Genomic DNA, 23,089 nt, shown 5'->3' on the forward strand with positions numbered 1-23,089 from the left:
GTTTGCAAATCTTGAGGGTGTGAAGGGTTATAATGGCATGTCAACTACAATGTGACATTATGGTTAGCAAAATAAATACTACTGTTCTACTGTGTGCATTCCCAAAGGATTTGTTCTGGAATGACTGGAAGCTCTCCATTGTCTTGAGTGTAAAGCCTGGGAAGTTGAGGAGAGCACTATTCTCTTGAAGAAAAGATTCTTACCTGTGAGCCCAGAAGCATTTCAGTGAATCAAGAGTCTTCACCATCTTGTCCCTCCAGAGCTCCCACCCCAAACCACTTTCCAACAGGAAAGTCAGGAGGATAAGTGCTTCCCAACTTTGCCTGGCCATGTTCAAAATATTAAAAGGGGAAGAATCTACTCACTACCAAGGTGGAAAATTTGTGGTTCATTGCTCATCCTTGCTCGCTCTGTCAGTCAAACTGTATTTGCAGGGAAGGAACTGTTATCAGATACCAACCAAAGTACAGCAAAGACTACTCTCACTTCTCTCTCAAATTTTAATTCCAAACCTAGACTTTCATCAAAACATTTACAGCATCTACAGGATCGTGTGAGATTGAAGGTTACATAAACTACCTCTTTCTTGACAAACCCATTGGCAATGTCATTTGACTCAGTTCTTTCACTATGACGTGAGACTAGGAGCTAGTGATCGAATTGCGGACCCCATGGCTTCTCTCTCAACTAGCCATGGTTTGCCTGGGGTGCAAGGGAAGTGTAACAGTGACAGAAGACTACTTTGAGCTACAGAATCTTTATCTTTTTCACCTTGTGCTGACTGTCAGTATTGTGGGGCTGGTGCAAAAACATGTCAAGCCCATATTAAAAAAGAATAAAGCTTTGCATTTATTCTCACGACATGGTACGGGCCCCTCCGAGTTTACTTCCCCATCCTACCGTAACAGGTAACGGTCCTAAAATTGGCAGTGGCTTTTCAGAACTGGCATGTTGAAGAAATATCTGTAGAGGACTTATCTGGCGATGGTCTCCTTGCGGACCCTTGTTACTGCGTGGATTCAGGTCCTCTTGGTATTTTTACATCAAGACTTGCCCTCTACTGAGCATCAGATTATATAAACCCAAGGATCACTGGTTTATCTCAAAATTCCTCAATCAGAAAAATAATCTTGATGAATGGAAGGCATATATTGATGCTGGATAGTGGGAATTAAGAATTTTATTTGTGGGGCGCCTGGGTGGCTCAGTTGGTTAGGTGATGAACTTCGGCTCAGGTCATGATCTCACAGATCGTAAGTTCGAGCCCTGCATCGGGCTCTGTGCTGATGGCTCAGAGCCTGGAGCCTACTTCAGATTCTGTGTCTCCTCCTCTCTCTACCCCTCCCCTGCTCATGCTCTGTGTCTCTCTGTCTCTCAATAATAAATAAATGTTAAAAAAAATTTTTTTAAAGAATTTTTTTATGTGACTCAAGTTTTTTTTTTTTTTTTTAATGAAAGATAAAAGCAAGGAACACATGGTCCCAGAAAGCTGTAAAAAACAGAAGGCAGAAGGCAGAGGTATACACTTGACATTACTGACTAGCCCTACATTCCTTAAGCTGGATATCCAGGTTGGCTCACCTGTGTGACTGAGGCTACCCCCAGTGTACATGGGTTTTAGAAGACGTCGCAAAATGCTCTTAAAATCACTGACTTGTCCTGTAATCCAGCAATTTAGCCATGAGGTCCCTGGTTTTGTCAGTGTTAAGTACACGTTTCCAACACCTATCAGACCCTCTGATTTAAATGCTATAGTTTCTAGGGCCTACAGTCCTATGCACAATTGCATCTCCATTCTTTCTGTCGTTTTCATTTTTCATACCCGCATTATTTCAGTCCTCGTAGAGGGCTGTGAAAGTCATTAGGGCTGGCCGTTCACAAGTCTTTCTCCTTTGGGACACACACAGAACAACTGTGCTTCTCCACGTATTTGAAGTTACATATCACCATGAGGTAGGCTTGGTTGACGAATCAGCAGAAGCCTTAGCCAGTTTGTACTCTTCTATCTTCTGGTTCCATCTCTCCTAGGAACCAGTAATATTCCAGGGAGGAGTCCTATCCAGGGGTCCCGAGTGAGGACAATGATGATGTGGAGCAGAAGTCCCAGACGACCCATAGGCACATGGAATACGAGTGAGAAGTTGATCTTTGTTGTTTTAAGCCACAGATATTTTGGGGTTGGTTTTATTATAACATAATGCAACACGCTCAGTCTGGAAATCCTATTAAGAAATTCATTGGGGCGCCTGGGTGGCTCAATTGGTGAAGCGTCTGACTCTTGATTTCACTTCACGGCAGGATCTCATGGTTCGTGAATTTGAGCCCCACTTCGGGCTCTGCATGGACAGTGTGGAGCCTGCTTGGGATTCTCTCTCTCCCTCTCTCAAAATAAATAAATAAACATTAAAATAAATAAATAAATTCATTTGTAGCTCTCTATGGACTTAAAAAAAAAGTCCAATCTCCTTGACATGCTATGCAAGGACCTTGTATTATTATCTATTGTGTAACCAAAAAGCATCCCGATCGGGTTTCTATAATCCTAACAGGCCAGTCCTAAAATTCTCACAGGAGACAAACTGCCAAAAAATATTTCAAGCAATTCTAACACAGAAATATGATGGGGGTTTTGCTCTACTTGATAACAAACAAGATTTACTCTAAATGAATAGTAATTAATATATTGCAGTATCAAGTACAGGGATAGAGACAGATTACAAATTGTAAAAGACAGCTCAGAAATTGATCTATACACATGGAAATTGGATATGGATATCTGAGATGGCATTACAAGTCAGTGCAAAAAGGGGTATGATTCAGAGTTAGTTAAAATCAAGGTTAAGGGTACTGTCCTCAATTCAGCCACCAGCTATAAGTTCAGGGGTTCCCAGGGCCACTCTCACCTTTTGACCAATTGGCTACAAATTTAGGAGTTCCCATATCCACCTTCAGATAAAAAAGACTTACAGGGGTGCCTGGGTGGTTCAGTCGGTGAAGTGGTTAAGCGACCAACTGTTGACTTTGGCTCAGGTCATGATCTCAAGATTCATGAGTTTGAGTCCCCGGTAGGGCTCCATGCTGATAGTGCAGAATTTGCTTGGGATTCCCTCTCTCTCAAAAATAAATAAACTTGAAAAAAAGAGAGACTTACAGAACACCAAAAGTCCTATTCTTATTCTAGTTTTATAATAGCATAAAGGTACAAATAAGAACAACCCAATCTCTTTTGGGTTGAGAGAAAAGTCTGTAAGGTTGTAAACCTAAATCTTCCATCACCCTTCAAGATGCATCACCCACTGGGCACTGAGAAATGACATACTGAAAAGTGTATTGCCAACCAGGGAATTTCCCCTGAGCTTCCTGTCCAGAGGTCTAATTTGGGTTTTATTACACAGACATGATCGATTTGGGGTCAAACTCAATCTCTAGTCTCTACTACCTCCTGGAGGTCAGAATGATATCGTATGGCTCAAGGCCTCAATCTTCTAATCACATGGTTGGTTTTTCTGGCTGGCCAGCTCCTGAGGTGAGTCATCTCCTCAGCAGAAACTACCTTGTGGTTTGGGGGCCCTTCATGTATAAAAAGACATCCCTATCACTCAGGAAATTCTAAGGGTTTAGAGATTACCTCTTAGGAACCTGGGACAAAGGCTAGCCAAACCCCTTATGGTGGTTATTTTTAAAACAGTCCAATGATAATTAGTTATCCTATGGAAAAAGTAAATTAAGGTATCTACTTGACACCCTACACAAACCAATGCTTCATGTATTAAGACTAAAAAACAACAAACTGATTTGACACAGGGCCAGACAGTATTTTAGAATTTTCAGGCCACATACAACCTCCATATATTTAACCCTTTAAAAATTTAGAAACCAGGGGCACCTGGATGGCTCAGTCGGTTGAGCAACCGACTTCGGCTCAGGTCGTGATCTCACGGCTCATGAGCATAGGGCTCTGTGTTCACAGCTCAGAGCCTGGAGCCTGCTTCGGATTCTGTGTCTCCCTCTCTCTCTGCCCTTGCCCCACTCACGCGCTCTCTCTCTCTCTCAAAAATAATAAACATTAAAAATTTTTTAATTACAAAAAATAATTTAAAAACCAATCTTAAGGGCAAAGCCAAACAGGCTGGGGGCTGGATTTTGCCCATAAGGTGCTGACCTGTGGAACCCTAAAAGTTTTAGAAGAAAATAAAAGAGACTATCTTTATGATCTTAATGAGGGGAAGGATTTCTTTTAAAAGACAGGTAGAAACTACAACAGGAAAGATTGTTAAATTTCAGCTACATTAAAATTAGATATTCCATCTAAAATACATCAAAAACAGTAAGAACAAGCTGCGCACTGAGATCATCTTTTTGTAATGCTTAACCGAAAAAGGATGAAAACTTAAGATTATATAAAGAACTCTTACGAATCAGTAAGAAAATGACAAGAGTAAAAACCAATAGGCAAATATTCACGGAAGAGACAACTCTCAATAGCCAATGAACACAAGATACTTTTAAAAAAAATTTTAATCTCTACACCCAACATGGGGCTCAAACTCCCCAACCCGGGATCAAAAGTCGCATGGTCCTCAGCCAGCCGGCCAGGCGCCCCAAAGAAACTACATTTTAAATTGGAAGCAGCCCAATTTGTGCATGAGCCAATTCTCAGATTTCTTTGATCTTTTCAAAAAAAATTCACAGCAGCTCCTATTGGAATGGGTAGTTTTAACAGCTTTCGGAGATTTTCACAAAGTCACGGTTGACCGATGTATATTGTCTGAAAAGTTTGCAGCACTTGGTATGTGTCTGTCAGGGCTCAAAGCCGCTGCACGTGGGGCAGCCTGGCCAAGAGCGCAGAGAAGTAAGGCGGGCGCAGAGAACGCGGACCCGCGCACCAAAGCGGCAAAACCGCACGCAGACGCTCCAGAATCCTCGGAGGTTCCAGTAACGTGAGCTGCAAGCAGCGGGCTTTAAGACCTGATGACACTGCCATCGAGAATGCTGGTGCGTGATTTCTTCAAAAACCATTCGCACCGCATTGCTGAAGCTACGATAGCGTCACAGCTGCTTTTACATCCCGTTATTTCATAGCCCGTACTTCCAGATTTCAACAATTGGTGTTTTCCAAACAGGCCTGGAACAAAAGGCGACCTTGGCTGGGAATTTAGATCGCGACGCTCCAGCACACCTTCCAAGCCTAACCTCAAGGGCTGGGATGCCCACTTAGATCCCAGCCGAGCGGACCCTTCCTTCCCCCGCGCCCCGTTCCCGGCTCCACAGACCCCTGACATTCCGCCAACATGGCCGCGCTCACAGCCCGCTCGTTTCCGACCGTTTCTCGGGCGTTCTTGCGGAGAGCGCAGCGTTGTTTGCCAGCTTCCCCACGGGAGGGACACACGTAGGCGCCAGTAATCTGACCGGAACCCCCCAGGTGAGCGGCGGAAAGACCGCGGGGGCAAAGACCGCCATGCAGCGCGCGTGCGCCCAGGGTGCCGCCGGAAGTGGGGACGCTCGCGCGCCCCCGCCCCGGCCGCCGCAGCCGGTGCCCCCAGAGCTGGGTGTGCGACCGGGAACGGGCGAATTCGCAGAGGTGAGGCGTGGCCGCCGGAGGTCGCAGTGGACTCGGGGGGAACCCAGATCAGCGTGTGAGTCTCGGCGGAAGAACTTGAGGAGGGGAGAGGATCCACGGAGGTCCGTGGCTCTGAGGTTGCGATGCCTTTGCCGCCAGGCCCGGGGGACTGCGGTGGTCGGGCATTCAGGCTCTGTGGAGATCGTGAGGTCAGAGTTTGGGGTCTGTGCGGGTCACTGTGCCAGGGGCGTTCCGGGATTGAGAACTGGAGGGGAGTGGGTATCTGTCGATGAAAGCGCTGTTCAGTTTCCTCTTCACCGACTGTTTTGCAAGGCTCCTCAGGCCCCCACAGATAAGAATTTTAGGGAGATCAAGGATTAAGCAAATCTAAACTGCTAAGCCTTCTGTTAAAAATGACTTCACTGTAACTAAACTTCCGTTTTCACTGGAAGTTTATTTGGATATTTGCTTTCAGAATCTGACACCAGTAAAACAACATTTGTAGCCTCCCAAATTCTATTTCCCAAACATAATTTTTAACCAAAGGTGTATTTCAAGTCTTTTCTTTTTCTTTTTTCTTTTCTTTTCTTCTCTTTTCTTCCCTTTCATTTAGAGAGAGTGCGCAAGCTGGGGAGAGGGGCAGAGGGAGAGAGAGAATCTTAAGTAGACTCCACGCTCAGCACGGAGCCCTATTCGGGGCTCCATCACACAACCCTGGGATCATGACCTGAGCCGGAGTCGATCATTAACCGACTGAGCCACCCAGGTGTCCCTCTGCTTAATTTTCACAATTCAGATAAACTCTGGAAATACTGGGATAATTTGCTCTTTTTAGTTAATTTCATATTCTAAACATTTCCATGAAACAAATTCTCTTATGAAAAAATTGTTTTAGTGGCTACACTAATAAACAGGTAAAAGAAGGAGTGATGTTGTGACTAGAATATGATTAAATACTTGCATCTATTTGGATTGCTTTTGAATATTTAAAATATTTAGTTATTCTCTTGATTTTGGCTCAGGTCATGGTCTCCCCATTGGTGAGAATGAGCCCTGCGTCCGGCTCTGCCCTGGGTGTGGAGCCTGCTTGGGATTCTCTCTCTTCTTCTCTCTCTCCCTCCCCCTCCCCCTCTCCCCCTCCCTTGCTCGCAAGCTTGCTCTCGCGCGCGCTCTCTCTCTCTCTCTCTCTGTCTCTCTCGTTCTCTTGCTCCCAAAATAAACTAAATATATATATACACACACACACACACACACACATGTATGTATATATATAGTTTTCGTCCCTGTTCCTGGCAAGAGCTCCTAAAATCCTTGGGATTTTCCAAGTGTGAGAGTGGTTAAGGTGTCTTTTGTTATATTAATGAGGCCACTTTTGCTAAGCATCTGTGGGTGGGGGCTGGTTGCCAGGGGAACCAACCTTGTGATTGGAGGGTTGAAACTCTTAGGCCACCCCCTAACCTCTGGGGAGGGACCGGAGCTGTAGGTGGAATCGGTCACCACTGGCCAATGAGTTAATCATGTCTACGTAATAAAACCTCCATAAAACCTCCATAAAACCCCAAATGGCCACGGTTCAGGGAGCTGCTGGCCTGGAGAACGTGTGGAGCTGGGAGAGTGGAGAACCAGGAGAAGGACAAGGTCCACACCCTTTCCCCATGCCATCTGCGTCTCTTCTGACCGTTCCCGAGTGACAGCCTCTTATGATAAGCTGGTAACCTAGTAAGTAAAAGGTTTGACATCTGTGAGCCACTTTCTCAAATTAATTGCAGCCGAGCAGGAGGTCATGGGAACCTGATTTGTAGCCAGTTGGTCAGAAAGATAAGTCACAGCTGGATTTGGGACTGACTGGAAGCAGTGGAGGGGGGTGGAGGTGCAGTCTTTCTTTCCTTCCTATAATAACTGCTATCTAGTTTTATATCACATGTCTTCATGCTTTTACTAGATGTGTATGTATCTACAAACAATACATAATCTTTTGTGCGAGTTTTAGAAACATGAGAATGGTAGTATATTGTATGTATTAAAAAAATTACAGGTAGGGTGGCCGGTTAGCTCAGCTGGTTAGAGCGTGGTACTAATAAAACCAATTACAGGTAGTGTTTTGTTCTTCATGCTGTGGAAGTAATGAATTCCTAACTAAGGGCTCAAGTTTGAAATAGGTTTTGGATTTTTATGGAATGTTTTTCTCAGCATCAATTTTGGTGACCGTAGGACTTTTCTAACCTGCTAATATATTGTAGCAGACACAGTTGGTTACTTGCTGTTGCAGAGAAGAGTTAACACAGCTCTTTTTAGAAAGGCCTTCTTGCAAGGTTGCTTACAGGTCCCTTGCCTGGCATCTGGGAACTTAGCTTTGGGGAGGGTTCCCATCACTCCCTATTGAATGGCTCACTGTGCTTAAACCGTTCTTTCAAGCAGTATGGTTTATTCTCAACACCTGCTCTCCTCTGGGAATCTGGGATTTTGGCATGTGCTAGGCGGTGGGTGCCTACATGAACAGCCCCAGTAAGAGCCGTGGGCACCATGTCTCTAGTAAGCTAACACATTGTGTGTTATCACAGCTTGTTGCTGGGGGAGGTAAAGGCTTCCTGTGTGACTTCACAGAGACAGGACTCTTGAGAGCTTGCACCTGATTTCCTCCAGATTTTGCCATCTGGACTTTTTCTCTTTGCTGATTTTGCTTTGTATGCTTTCGTGGTAATAATTTGCTGAGGTCTGTCAGTCCTAGTTAATCACTGACCCTGGGGGGTGGTCTTGGGTATTTCCAGCACATCTGCCCAACATCCATTCACTCCCTTCCCTTTTTCTAACAGATTCTCCAGGTGTTCCTTGGCTTGTGGCAGCTTGTCTCTACTCTGCCTCCATCTTCACGTGGTCTCATCTTCCCTGGATGTAGGGTCCATCTGGATACTCCTGGATTCTCTTAAGATCCTTAATTACATCGGCAAAGACCCTTTTTCCACATGAAGTCTCATTCACAGGTTCATGGGGTTAATACATAGATATAGCTTTGGCGGGGGGGGGTGGGGGGGGCACCATTTAACCAAGTACAAATAGGGATGTGGATTTTAAGGGATTATATGTCCAGAGTCTAACCTTCTGTATGTCCTTTTTCCCACTTTCCCTTTCTCATTCATGCTGCTGCTTCTTTTTTAAGTTTATTTATTTTGAGAGAGCATCCCAGGCAGGGTCTGCACTGTCATTGCACAGCCTGATGCCAGACTTGATCTCACAAACTGTGAGGTCATGACCTGAGCCATGATGAAGAGTCAGACACTTAAATGACTAAGCCATCTAGGCACCCCTCATTCAGGCCACTTCTGCTTCACAGAAGAAAGGCATGCCTCCCCCACATTCAGATGTTATGTTTTATTTGCCTGGGTTAGAAAGCCTTTGGGGGCACCAAGTAAAGAGAAAGTTACAGATACTGACTTTGACTTAAGGTGGGTGCACAGCAGCAGTGTCAGTGTCTGGGCCCAGAGCGAATGGATCATCCAAAATGAACTCGCCCTTCACCCCACAGGTCCTGGATTCTCAGGAATAAGAGAGATCCAGTAAAGGACGAGTAGGGGTTCTTGGAGTTGCATACGGCCATTCGTGGGACATCCTTGTCCTAAGACCAAGATTTCTGAACAGAAAATTAGGGCAGATCCAGAAGAACTAACATCCCTGTTACTGGGCATTTTCTGAAACAGAAGAAAATGATGAAGGCCCAAGTGACTTTTGGTTTGTTGTATTCAAAAGTTGAGTCTTTCATGGATTTGGGGAGGCCTGAAAAAATGAGTTCGACTAAATAAAAAGTGTAAATGGGGAAAAATGGGCTCTGGGGAGAAATAGATGGCCCTTCAAAATTAGGGCAGAGTGGGATCAGGAACATGTTGTTCCTAGATTCGTGCATGACTAGTGCTGGACTATGGTGTGTGGATCTGCAGGATCCTGCTGGTGCCACCATCAGTGTGTACCTACTTACTATCTCTGACAGTCATTGCAGCCAGAAAATCACGGTAAGTTACATCAGATGCCTTGACTCAGGACAAAGCATATCAGTTCCTCAGGAGAGGTCACCATTTCATGGCACGTAAGCGTTAGGAACTCTCTTTGATGGTTTCTTTCCAGAGGTGACCTGGTAGGCTGTGTGATCTCAGCAGCCTTCTTCTAATCAGTGTACGAGCATGGCTGTTACTTACCTGATTATTCTGAGTCCCCCGTGGGAGTAGATCAAGTAGAATTCAGTAGACACTGGTTTTTGAGGAGACCACAGCCCGATGACTTCCATACCCAGCCTTACTTCCATCTGGATCTGTCCTTGAGTAGAACTGAAAGTGCCCAGTAAAATGGAAGGTTTGCACACCTTTCAGAGGGCCTCTGTGAACAGGTCGCTGGACTGGTGTTTGAGTACAGATTTGGCCAGAGGGAGTTACAAGTTCTTATCTGGTGCTGGCTCGGGTTGTTGAGATCCACACAGGGTTGCCTTAGAACTTCAGCTCATCTCAGAAAACACAGAGCCTTCTGTGTTCAAAATCGAGTTGTCACCTTCCACCTTTGTACTGCCTTTAATTACACAAATGACTCATTGTGGCATAATAAAAAATATATATGTATTTGCTCTTTGTCTCTGGTGCCTGGCTGAGCTCCTATATCCCATTATTTCCTAAGTGGCAGGAGTATCTTTTGTTTTCATGACAAGCCCCTTTGAGCATATCTAAGTTTATGCTAATGAGGTGACTCAAGGTAAGCCCCTAGATAGCTTCAGGATGAGGGCTGGTCCCCCAAAAGACCAAGCTTTGATTAGAGGGCTGGAACTTTCAGCTCCACCTGGAACTCAGGACAGGAGAAGAGCTGCAGCTGGAGTTCTGTCACCAGTAACCAGTGATTTAATCAGTCATGCCTATGTAACGGAACCTCCATAGAAACTTGACAGGGTTCAGAGAGCTTCCACGTGGGCAGACCCATCCACCTGCTAGGAGGGCAGTGCACCCCAACTCCTTGGGGACAGAGGCTCCTCCACGCAGGACCTCTTTGGACCTCACCTGAGTACCTCTTCATAGTATGATTTATAATAAACTAACTTTTTAATGTTTGTTTATTTTTGAGAGAGGGGTAGAGAGATAGAGACAGGGAGACAGGAAACAGGCTCTGCACTGAGAGTAAAAAGCCCGATTCAGGGCTGGAACTCACAAACCGTGAGATCATGACCTAAGCCGAAGTAGAATACTTAACCAACTGAGCCACCCAGGTGCCCCCATAATAAACTGTAATTTTAAGTCCAATATTTTCCTGAGTGAGTTCTAGCAAAATCACACCTGAGAGGGGAAGGTTGTGGGAACCCCTAAATTTATAGCCACGTTGCATAGAAGTGCAGCTAACATGGGGACCTGGAACTTGTGACCGGTCTCTGAAGTGAAGGCAGTCTTGTAGAACCGAGTGAGCCCTTAAGCCGGTAAGGTCTGATGCTGACTCTGAATAGTTAGTGTCAGATAGGATTGAATTATAGGACGCCCAGTGCCTGAGAATCAGAGACTTGGAAAATTAGTATTGGAAGAAACCATGTATTTGGTGTCAGGAAGAACCACAGAGTCAGATACATTTTCAATGTAAAAGGCTCATTATATAGTACACGTAGTGATAAAGTTCCCCTCCATACATTCTTTGGCCCACAATTCTCTGGCACATCATTAACACATGCTTGGTAGTGTGTTCCTGTGTTCTGGGCATTTACCTACGTGTATCTATGTGTGTGTGTGTATATGTGCATGCCTGTGTGTGCATATATCTACGTGAATCTATGTAGGCAAATGCTTACACCTGTGAAGACATTTTTACGAGCATAAACTCATACTATGTCACCCTGATGTCCCTAGCATTTCATACAGTGACTGACAAATAGGTGCTGAAATACACAGATTGCAAATGATCTCAGGTTAGCAAGAGGATTTAATGGCTGCATGTCACAGATATCTGTGATTTGTGGGATAAAAGAATGACTGAATATTTTAATGACTTTGCTTCTTTCGTGATTAATTGAAAAAAATAAGAATAGAAACAGCTTACAAGGTGAAAATGAGCAGAACCACTTCCTTCACATTCCTTTTGAGTAGGGAAAACCTCGCCCTTCCTCCTTTGTGTCTCCTTAACTCTCATATCACTGCTACAGTCACATCACTTCTGATGCCAGGCATGGGGACCCCCCCCCCAAACAATTCTCTGACACCAGCTGGGTGGCCTACAATTCAAATCAATTCTGACACTTCCTAGAGTTAGCATCAGATTCCAGGTTAAGGGCTCAAGACTGTCCCCTACTCAGATGTTAATTGAAAAACAGTAGGTAGGTTAGAGTGGGAGAGAGCCAAAGCATAAGAGACTGTTAAAAACTGAGAACAAACTGAGGGTTGATGGGGGGTGGGAGGGAGGGCAGGGTGGGTGATGGGTATTGAGGAGGGCACCTTTTGGGATGAGCACTGGGTGTTGTATGGAAACCAATTTGACAGTAAATTTCATATATTAAAAAATAAATAATAAAAAAAAAAAAAAAAGAAAAACAGTAGGTCCCCAGGTTACTCACAACTTCCATCTGATTTGGCTACAAATTGGAAGTTCTCCACGACCCCTCCTCCAGTTCAAATTCAGTTTCAATGAATTTGCTAGAGTGGCTCACAGAACTTGGGAGACACACTTACCAGTTTATTAGAAAAGGTAATAAAGGACACAGGTGAATAGCTGGGCGGAAGAGATGTGTAGGGTGAGGTGTGTGGGAAAGGGCATGGAGCCTCCACCCCCTCTCCAGGCACCATCCTCCCAGAAGCTCTCCAAACCCTGTACTTTAGGGATTTTATGGAGGCTTCCTCACCTAGGCATGATTGATCATTAACTGTTTTCTAGCCCCTCTCCGTTCTCAAGAGAATAGATATCATATCTCAAGAGATATGAGAATTAAGGAAAGTTAACTGGTCTGAAAGTTCCAAGCTTCTAATCATGGCTTGGTCTTTCGTGACCAGCAGCATCCAGGAGCCCAACCAGTTGCCCCATCAGAACAAAGACATTCATACCGTTCTTAACACTTAGGAATTTACAACGGTTTCAGGAACCCTGTGAGAAATTGGAGTTAAAGACCAATTAGAGAATAAAAGATGCTCCCAGGGCCCTTATCACCTAGGAAATTATAGGGGTTTTAGGAGCTCTGCCAGGAACCAGGGACAGAGCCCAATATATGTATTTTCTATTACCTCGCACCTTCCATTTCAATAAAAGGGAAATACTTCCAAAGAGGACCGTTTTGTTACAGGAATCGCTGACACTGGAGGATGTGGCCGTGGACTTCACGTGGGAGGAGTGGCAGCTCCTGGCCCCCGCCCAGAAGGACCTGTACTGGAATGTGATGCTGGAGAACTACAGGAACCTGGTGTCACTGGGTGAGGACAGCCTCCCTGTCACTCGGAGGCCTTTCCTCTGTCAGCTGCTGAGAGCTGTGGCGTGTCTGTGCTGAAGTGTAGGTTTTCAGTCCCTTCCCTGGCCCCTGATGTGAAGGTAGAAGCTCTCCTTGTCTCAGAGAAAAGCCTTTGATTTGCGAACATGCAAATTGTGCAGTCCCTAACATGTATCGCCCTCATATCATTGCAGAGCCCAGGGCAGTTTGATGAGCCTAATAAGTCTTCTGTCATTTCCCATATACAGGGTATCAAGCTCGCCAACCAGATTCACTCTCTGAATTGGAACAAGAAGAACCACCATGGATTTTCAAAGATGAAGTCCAAAGTCAAACCCATCCAGGTGAGAGAAAACCAGCAGTGGGGGAGGGGGAGAGGGGAGGGGAAGGCTGTGGAAATCACTTTCTTGTCATTTCAGGAAGGCATCATAGTGGTGAGGGTGTCTGGGGTACAGAACTGGAACTTCTATGTATCTTTCTCCTCAGATGAGAGTTCTTTCTTGCTGTAGGAATTTAGAGGAAAACATACTGCTTGATCTCTTCGTGGAACTAATCCCTATCTATTTTTTCTTAGATGTCAACATTTTTTACCCTAGGACTATTCTTGCTTAGATTTCCACATCTTCCCACTTCATCACTTGTCAGAGTCCCTTTCACCTCTCTTTATGAAATTCTTCCTTCCATGTCTTGTTAAGAGAAAACTTTGAATTCATTGTTGTCTTCTAATACACCTTCCTGCCCCGTTGGGAAATACTTATTTCCCTTCATAACATCCAACCTCCCCGCCCCTTGGATGCCTTGCTTCCACGGTAACCTCATCTCTGTCTTTTTTAAAGCTGCTTCTTTTTTTGAGGGAGTGCACGCATGGAGGAGGGGCGGAGAGAGACAGAGACAGAGAATTTCAAGCAGGCTCCACGCCCAGTGCAGAGCTCAATGCAGGGCTTGATCTCAGGACCATGAGATCATGATGTGAGCCAAAATCAGGAATCAGACACGTAATTGACTGAGCCACCCAGGCGCCCCAACCTGGTCTCTTCTTATGCATTTATCTGCTTCTCTCTTTCCCCACTCTGGGGTTACTCAAAGGTTCTCTTTTTATTCTCTGCTCTGTCTCAAAGGCCTTAAAACCTTACTTTATTAAAAAATGTTAAGTTCCTGTTCTTTGTGGAGATTCCCAAGTTGAGATCTCCTTTAATATTGTCTAATCTATACACAGTTGACTCTTGAACAACATGGGTTTGAATTGTCTGGGTCCACTTACGCACGGATTCTTTTCCATACAGTATAGTACTATAAATATACTGTCTCTTGTATGATTTCCTTAACATTTTCTTTCCTCTGCTCACTTTATTGTAAGAATACAGTATATAATACATATATAAAATATGTGCTAACTGGCTGTTGGTAGTAAGGCTTTCAATCAACAATAGGCTATTACTAGTTGTGTTTTGGGGGAGTCAAAGTTGCATGTATATTTTCGACTGCCCCAGAGGGTCGGTACCCCAACTCCTGTGTTGTTCAAGGGTCAGCTGTAGCTTACCTCTTTCCATGGCAACTCCCTAGAGTTCACACTTATGTGAGAAACTAGAATGATCTTCCCTCTAAGAAAACCCTTTTCCATCATCTTTTTCATTAAAAATTTATTTTTAATATTTGCTAGGGTTTTGTTGAGGTATAATTGACATTACATTATTTTACAGTTTCATTGTCTTTTTATTTTATTTTTTAAAACAATTTTTTATGTTTATTTTATTTTTTATTTTTGAGGGAGGGAGAGAGAGAGAGACAGAGCACCAGTGGGGGAGGGGCAGAGAGGGAGGGAAACACAGAATCCGAAGCAGGCTCCAGGCTCTGAGCTGTCAGCACAGAGCCTGACACAGGGCTCGAACTGTGAGATCATGATCTGAGCCGAAGTGGGAGGCTTAACCGGCTGAGCCACCTAGGTGTGCCCCAAGAGAATTTCAGTTTTTAAAAAAGACAATGATAATGTTTAAATAAATATTAAAAAAAAATTTTAATTTGAAATTCTCTTGTACTTCTGTACATCTTAAATCCTGGCCATGCTGTGATTGCCTTGAACCTTCTCTAGTCTCTAGGGTATTTAAGGTGTCTGCTGTTCCTCTTCTTTAATTAGGATACAATTTCTTCTTCTCAGTTCCTAGCCTAAATAAAGCCTCCTGTCCGCTTTACTGTAATTCCTTTGTATATTTGTTAATTCTACTCTTTCTTAATTCAACTTAGATTTTGTTAATGGATTATTGTCCCTAAAGCTTTCCCTTGTCTCCCCATAGATTGATGACAGTAAGTTGCAGTTGACCCTATTATCATCCATGACACAGAAATTTTATTTCTTTCAAAGACCTAAAGTCTCTACTCTCAGAAAGGGGGAGGCATAAATATAACAAAAGTAAACATGCAGAGTTTCAATTTTATTAGATGAAAAGAGTTATGAAGATGGATAGTGATGATGCTTGCATGACATTATGAATGTAAACTGTAAACTCAGAGTGGTTAAGATGATAAATTTTGTGTTGTGGATTTTATCACAATTTAAGAAGTGGGAAAAGTACATAGAAACTATGTCTAGTGGTGAAAAGGGCTGTGAACACCAATCCGTTGGCATCACGGAACAGTGGGTGGAAGGGATGGGGTCTGCCCTTCTACAAATAGGAATGTCTGTGGACTACAAGACGCCTGTGAGCAGAGGATGAGTGACAGGGAGTAGGTTTCCTGGGTGAAAAATGAAGAGAATGGGAAGTGCAGAGCCAGAGGCAAGAATGTGTCTGAGGAACATCAAAGAAGCCTGTGTGGATACTGCAGAGTGAGCAAGAGGGAAAATTACTGGAGATGAAGTCAATGGAGTAGTGGTGATAGGTTGGTTGGTCATGGAGGGCCTTGTAGTCCATTCTGAGGACTTGATTTTACTCCTAGTAAAGTGAGAAACAAAGTTTATAGTATAGCAGTGACAGATATAATTTATATTTTGGAAGTGTCACTTTGACTATGGGTAGACTGGAATAGGGCAGAAGTTGAAGCAGAAAGCCAGATAGGAGACCTGGTCATTGGTGGCTTCCCTAGGCTTGAGATGTAAGTAATAGAAGATTCTGGATTTGCCATCAAAATAGATATCAGGTATCTTAGTTTCCTAGGGCTGCTTAACAGATAACTGTAAGTTAGGTGGCATAAAACAACAGAAATTTACCTTTTAGTTCTAGATGCTAAAAGTTGGAAATCAAGGTGTTGGCAGGCTATGTTCCCTCCAGAGTCGAAATAGGAATCTTTTCTTGCCTCTTTCTAGCTTTTGGTGGTTGTTGGAAATTGTTGGCCTTCCTTGACTTGTAGGAACACCCTTCCAGTCTTTGCTTCTGTCATCCTATGGCCATTTCCGTGTATATTTTCTGTGTCTGTGTCCCAAATCTCCTTTTCCTTATAAAGATGCCAGTCATACCCTAATCCAAAGTGAGCTCATCTTTTTTTTTTTTTTAAGATATTTAACATTTATTTATTCATTTATTTATTTTTTTTTTTAATTTATTTTTGGGACAGAGAGAGACAGAGCATGAACGGGGGAGGGGCAAAGAGAGAGGGAGACACAGAATCGGAAACAGGCTCCAGGCTCCGAGCCATCAGCCCAGAGCCTGACGCGGGGCTCGAACTCACGGACCGCGAGATCGTGACCTGGCTGAAGTCGGACGCTTAACCGACTGCGCCACCCAGGCGCCCCAACATTTATTTATTTTTGAGACAGAGAGAGAGAGAGCATGAACAGGGGAGGGTCAGAGGAAGAGGGAGACATAGACTCTGAAACAGGCTCCAGGCTCTGAGCTGTCAGCACAGAGCCTGACGCGGGGCTCGAACCCACAGACCGCGAGATCATGACCTGAGAGAAGCCGGATGCTTAACCGACTGAGCCACCCAGGTGCCCCGAAAGTGAGCTCATCTTAACTTGTTTATATCTGCAAAGACTATTTCCAAAAAAAGGTCACATTCACAGGTACCAGGGGGTTAGCAATTGAATATATCTCCTTGGAGAACAAGTTCAACCCACAACATGGGGTGAGAAAAGGAGACAGATGAATGATGATGCTAAGAATTTTTAGCATGAGTCACCAGAAGAGTGACTCTTCTGTCATTCACTGTGATAGAGAAGGTATGTGGGAGGAGGAGATTTGGGCTGGGAAGTCAAGAGTTCTATAACGGAGATTGTAAGTTAGATGTGCTTGTTAGCATCTAAGGGGGGCTCTCTGTTGCAGTTTGATGTACCTGGAAAGGTCAGGGAGAGGTGAGGTGCAGAGAAAGAAATTTGGACCAGATGAGATATCCTGGGGAGTGGATCCAGATAAAGAAAACAAGAGCCTTGGACAGTCAGGGATCAACAGATGAGTGTGTAACAAACATGGTAGAGAGAGAGAGCGCATGATGAGCAAGACAAAGTCAAACATTTTCTAGAGAGTTGACAATGCATCAAGTAAGGTAAGAACTCAGGGAGAAGTAGGTCATTTTTTGTTTGTTCTTCCCACTCAAATAATATATATTTTCACTTTGAATTCTTCCCATGAGATGGTTTATTGCTAAACAAAAATATAGTATTATCTTTCTTCTCTGAATTGTACTTTGGCCCAGTTAACCAGCCACTCCTGAAGATACTATATCTCTATGATTTGGTGGTACCTGAGGCTTCTTTACTATTCTTGTGTCAAGGGCTTGCTTTTCATTCCTCCTTGTACAAGAAGAAAATACATCTTGGTCATCCATTTATGTCTTCATCAAATAACTATTGTAGCCAGGTTGGAGAGACCCCCACACTTTTCCATCTGTATATCAAGGATTTCTTAAATGCCAGATTGGTATTGAAGGAGTTTTCATTATAATCTTACCAACGCTGCTTCCTCAGAGAGTTGGGTTTTATTAGAATAGGGTTCAGGGCCCGCATATGTCTTTATGCAGAGCCCCCCAAGGGTGCTATTGTGACCCAAGCCGATGAACTACAGTCCTAACACACAGTAAAAGAGATTGAAATTAGTGGGAAACAAAGTTAAGTGTTTCTCTACACCAAAGATTTGATAAGCAAAGATTGGACAGATCTTCATGTAATATTTAGAAATGAAGCTTTTGATTGTGTGAGATGTTTTTGCTGTAATTCAAGGCTCTACAAAATTCAAGCAAATAATAAACATAGGGACTACAGTTGACCCTTGAGCAACACAGGTTTAAAAGGCACAGGTCCACTTATACACATTTTTTTTTCCAATACAGTTCTGTAAATGTAATTTATGATTTTTTTAAAAATTTTTTTAACATTTATTTATTATTGAGAGACAGACACAGAGCATGAGCAGGGGAGGGGTAGAGAGAGGGGGAGACACAGAATCTGAAATACGCTCCAGGCTCTGAGCCGTCAGCACAGAGCCCGACGCGAGGCTCGAACTCACAAACTGAGATCATGACCTGAACCGAAGTCGGTCACCCAACCAACTGAGCCACCCAGGCGCCCCTAATTTATGATTTTTTAAATAACACATTTTTCTCTAGCTTTTTTTTTTTTTTAATAAGAATACAGTATATAACACATATAAACAGACAAAATATGTGTTAATGTCTTTATGTTATCAGCAAGGCTTCTGGTCAACAGTAGACTATTAATAGTTAGGTTTTGGGTAAGTCAAAAGTTAATGTGTATTTTCAACCACAGGGAAGGGGGGGTTGGCACCCCTAACCTCCCATGTGGTTTAACAGTCAACTGTGTTTTAGAAGTTTAGAAGAAAAGTAACCTAAAGTGGTAAAGAAGGAATGGAGAATGATAGTATCACAAAGTACCTTACGTTGCAAGAGATATAGCTAGGCTTTGAAGAAGATGATGAAGAAACATGCCAAAAAATTGGAAATACGCACAGCCATATGGGGACTGTCAAAAGATTGGCCTAAAACCAGCCACATGAAGGTCAAGGTCAGAAAGTATTTGTTGGAGACTAGTGAGTGGAAAATTGGGTAAACTGGGCACACTATGCTAATGTAAAAGTTTATCACCAGGTTACTTTTGTGATTTTTCCATGTTAGCAATTAACAGGGCACGGTAGAGGTTAGGTTTTCTAAATTTCTGTAGGTAGGCACTGTAGCAATAGTAAGGTGTAGCCAGATGTTCTAAGTAAAACTAAAGGCAAACCTGCCAGAGTCTTGATTCAGGAGGAAGGTGGTCCATTAGGACCCCTTAAATGATACCCCATAACCTAACTATTAATAGTCTACTGTTGACCAGAAGTCTTGCCGATAACATAAAGAGTGTAGAATTAAGGAAGAAGCTGTTAGTGGCAAGACGAGAGATTAGTCTGTCAGGGACAGTGAAATGGGAGAAACTCCAGTATGATCTCCATGCAGGTACAGTATGATGAAGAAGGTGACAGTTCCCACATCTGGTGCAGCAGATCTGCTTGTAGAGAAGACTGTGCATGTTGTAAAAGTCTGTAAGGATGATCATGTCCCTCTTTCTGTGAGAACATGAGAGAATGTGTCACACCTAGAAGAAAGGTTAGAGTGTTTGGGAAAGTTCATTTGATGATGGTCTACATAATGAACAAGAATGACGTGTTTTAGCAACAAGGTGAGCACCCGGAGTCTGTTAGAATTTTTTTGAAATCAGATTCTATGCATCCAACATTCCGACTTGTCTCTGGGATATTTGTTCTAACACTGGGTCCGCTTATTTCTCTATCAGTGTGGTTGATGCTTGGGTCTCTTCAGCGGTCTCTCAGAGTCCCAAAGCTCTGTATGTTGAAATGACTAAGGTCATAGTCTTGTGCCTTCATCTGCTTTCAGTCTTGACCTTCTGAAATGTGATCCCGTTTAACACTCTGACCTTAGTGATATTTACGTTTTGATGGTTTACACATATCTCCATTTAAGACCTCTCTCAAGTTTCATATATATCTGACTGGGTTTTCCATGTCTGTACTTGGATATCTAATAATTACCTCAAGGGTGATGTGCTTCAAAATGCACTTGTTCTCATCCCATTTGAACTTGAACAACATCTTCATCTTATTAAAAGGCATCACCCACTTACCCATTAGCTCAAGCCAAATACTTAGGAACACGCTTTGATTTCCTCCTGTTACTTATCCCCAGATAAATCCAGTAATGGGTCTTATCCATTCTTCAAAACACATCCAGATTTCTTCCACTTTTCATTCCCTTTGCTTCCTCAAACTAGGGTCACATTTGCAATTGCCTACTTTCTTCTTTTTCTTGCGTATTTATTCTGTTTCTCTTTCCATCCTTAGAGTAGGAGTTCAGTGAAAATAAAGAGTATTTTTTTATTTCTCCAACACTAACATGATACCTGGTATATGGTAGTAGCCACTTAAGAAGGATGTATTGAATGAGTGGATTTTGTCTCTTACCATTTTGAATCAGGTATCCCTCCAGCCTCTGTGATCTGATGCTGCTAGTGACTTCCTTGTATTTTACTGTCTCCAGGGCCTTACTTACAAAGCAGATAATTCTTGATCTGTTGTGAATTTACCCTATATGACACTGACAGCTGTCATCTTTTGGTTTGTTGTATTTGTATTACTGTGTTTTTAAACATTTCTAACAGATAAGTTAGTGTTTCATGAGTACAGAATTTTTTTAGGTGGGGAAGATAGAAATGTTCTAGAGATGGATGATGGTGGTGGCTGCACCACAGCGTGACTGTACTTAATGACACAGAACTGTACGCTTAAAAATGGTTAAAATGGCAAATTTTACCTTATGTGTATTTAGCTACAATTTTAAGAGCTTTTTTTAAAAAGAGATAAGGAATATGTATACAAGGATATGCTTGGAATTTCTTTTATGTTGATACTAAAAGTTTTCCACTAAAGAGCCAGCCCACCCCACAGTACTTTTGAAGCAGTTTTATTCCATATGATGGTCGTGGAAAGATTCACCGTTGTCTTCTTTCCTAGAAATTGAGAGAGTTGACGATCATCTGCCTCAGCACTTAGAAAATCTCAAAATGCCGAAGAGGATGGAACAGTGTTATGAACCGAACACATGTGGAAAGACTGTTCATCAGAGCAAAAGTCATTTTCCTTTCAGGCCAAATCATGATAGGTTTCATTTACGTGGAAAAACACTGAAGCCACACTTAATCAACCGAAGTAGAAGCTGTGACAAAGAGCCTGCTGAGTCTGGTGGAGACGGGAGATCCTTTCTCAGTGCTAATCACAAGCAAACTCACACCGAAATTCAATTCCATGAAAGTAGAAGGCCCACCAGCACTAAGTCACAATTCCTTAAACATCAGCAAATACACAAAATAGAGACGGCCCACGAATGTCCTGAATGTGGGAAAGCCTTCCTCAAGAAGTCTCGGCTCACAGAACATAAGAGAATTCATACAGGAAAAAAACCCCATGGGTGTGGTGTATGTGGGAGAACCTTCTCCAAGAAGTTCAAGCTCACTGAACATCAGCGAATTCACAAAGGAGAGAAACCCTATGAGTGCTGTGAGTGTGGGAAAGCCTTCCTCAGGAAATTTCAGCTTACTGAACATCAGAAGACTCATACAGGAAATAAACCCCATGGCTGCAGTATATGTGGGAAAGCATTCTCCAGAAAGTTCAAGCTGACTGAACACCAGAGAACTCACACAGGAGAGAAACCTTATGGATGTACTGAATGTGGCAAAGCCTTCTGCAGGAAGGCAGAACTCATTATACATCAGAGAAATGAAAGAGGAGAAAGGCCCCATCAGTGCAGTGAATGTGGAAAAGGTTTCGCCAGAAAATCACAACTCATTCTACATCAGAAAACTCATACAGGAGAGAAATCTTATATATGCAGTGAATGTGGAAAAGGTTTCATTCAGAAGGGCAATCTCCTTATACATCAACGAACTCATACTGGAGAGAAACCCTATGGATGCATTGAATGTGGTAAGGCCTTCAGCCAGAAGGCGTGCCTGATAGCACATCAGCGATTTCATACAGGAAAGACTCCCTTCGTATGTACTGAATGTGGAAAATCTTGTTCACAGAAATCAGGACTCATTAAACATCAGAGAATTCACACAGGAGAGAAACCCTATAAATGCAGTGACTGTGGGAAAGCCTTCACTACAAAGACAATGCTCACTGTCCATCAAAGAACTCACACAGGAGAGAGACCCTATGGATGCAATGAATGTGGGAAAGCTTTCTCCCACATGTCATGCCTTGTTAAACATAAGAGGATACACACAAGAGAGAAACATGTAGATTCAGTGAAGGTTGAATATTCTTCCACAGAGGGTCACAGCTTATTAGATACTAGTGAATTCATGCAGGGGAAAAGCCCTGTTAATACAGTGACTGCACAGATGCCTTCCGTGATCCCTCAGACCTCATTAAACATCAGTGGGCTCCTCGCAGATAGGAATGCGGTCCTAGTGGGACAGCCAGCTGCCAGATGTGCACCCTCAGGAAATAACGGAGAATTTGTACAGGAGAGAAACCTTATGAATGCAGCGAATGTGGTTGTGCCTTCAGTGGTCAATTACATCTTATTTTATGTCACGAAAAGCACATAGAAAAAAACTGGTACATTCAATTAGGAAAAGCCTTGAGCAATAATGTCTTGCTGATAATATGGTTATACACAAACAAAACCCATGAGTGCAGAGGCTAGTTTTAGAAGACCGACTCTGTCTGTCATCAGTGATCAACATAGCTCATCAGGGAGCTTATAGTGAGTAGAGACATGGCAATAGTGGGAAAGTCCCTACCCTTAATATGTCAGTTCATAATGAGGAGAAACAGGAGGCAATGAACGTGGGGCACCTAGGTGGCTCAGGTCATGATCTCACGGTTCGTGAGCTCAAGCCCCGTGTCGGGCTCTGCGCTGACAGCTCAGAGTCTGGAGCCTGCTTCAGATTCTGTGTCTCCCTCTCTCTCTGCCCCTCCCCCACTCAGCTCTGTCTCTCTCTCAAAAATAAACATTAAAAAAAAAAAAAAAAGCAGTGAACATGGCTGGGATTTCAGTGGTACATTCTGCCTCATGCATTAGCAGGTAAAATCACAGAGAAATAAAACTGTTAATCCACTAATTGTGGAATTCCTTTAACGAAATACTAAAGTTCTTGTGAA

General features: G+C 43.3%; 1 protein-coding gene and 1 long non-coding RNA gene across 5 annotated transcripts in view; one reads left to right on the forward strand and one right to left on the reverse strand.

The window, feature by feature from the left end:
• The window catches only part of LOC144614609 (uncharacterized), a 53,463-nt gene that overhangs the window by 22,903 nt on the left and 7,471 nt on the right, over positions 1 to 23,089 (reverse strand). Inside the window, exon 3 of one of the 4 annotated variants that reach the window (XR_013552480.2) lies at positions 17,602 to 19,497. The exons of 2 other annotated variants lie outside the window; for them this stretch is intronic. This is a non-coding gene — a long non-coding RNA (uncharacterized LOC144614609). Of the gene's footprint in view, positions 1 to 17,601; positions 19,498 to 23,089 lie in introns of those variants that run through there. One more of the 4 variants, XR_013552479.2, reaches the window with a different exon arrangement.
• Positions 4,921 to 23,089, forward strand: part of LOC132691103 (uncharacterized) — a 45,484-nt gene continuing 27,315 nt past the window's right edge. The window contains exons 1-4 of the mRNA XM_078438772.2: positions 4,921 to 5,581; positions 12,843 to 12,969; positions 13,232 to 13,327; positions 20,930 to 22,216. Of these exons, the coding sequence (XP_078294898.1) occupies positions 5,459 to 5,581; positions 12,843 to 12,969; positions 13,232 to 13,327; positions 20,930 to 22,216 (1,633 nt within the window). The 5' untranslated portion in view covers positions 4,921 to 5,458. The remainder of the gene's footprint in view (positions 5,582 to 12,842; positions 12,970 to 13,231; positions 13,328 to 20,929; positions 22,217 to 23,089) is intronic.

This window comes from Panthera onca, chromosome E2, assembly GCF_046562875.1.
Source record: "Panthera onca isolate mPanOnc1 chromosome E2, mPanOnc1 haplotype 2, whole genome shotgun sequence".
Lineage (NCBI taxonomy): Eukaryota > Metazoa > Chordata > Mammalia > Carnivora > Felidae > Panthera > Panthera onca.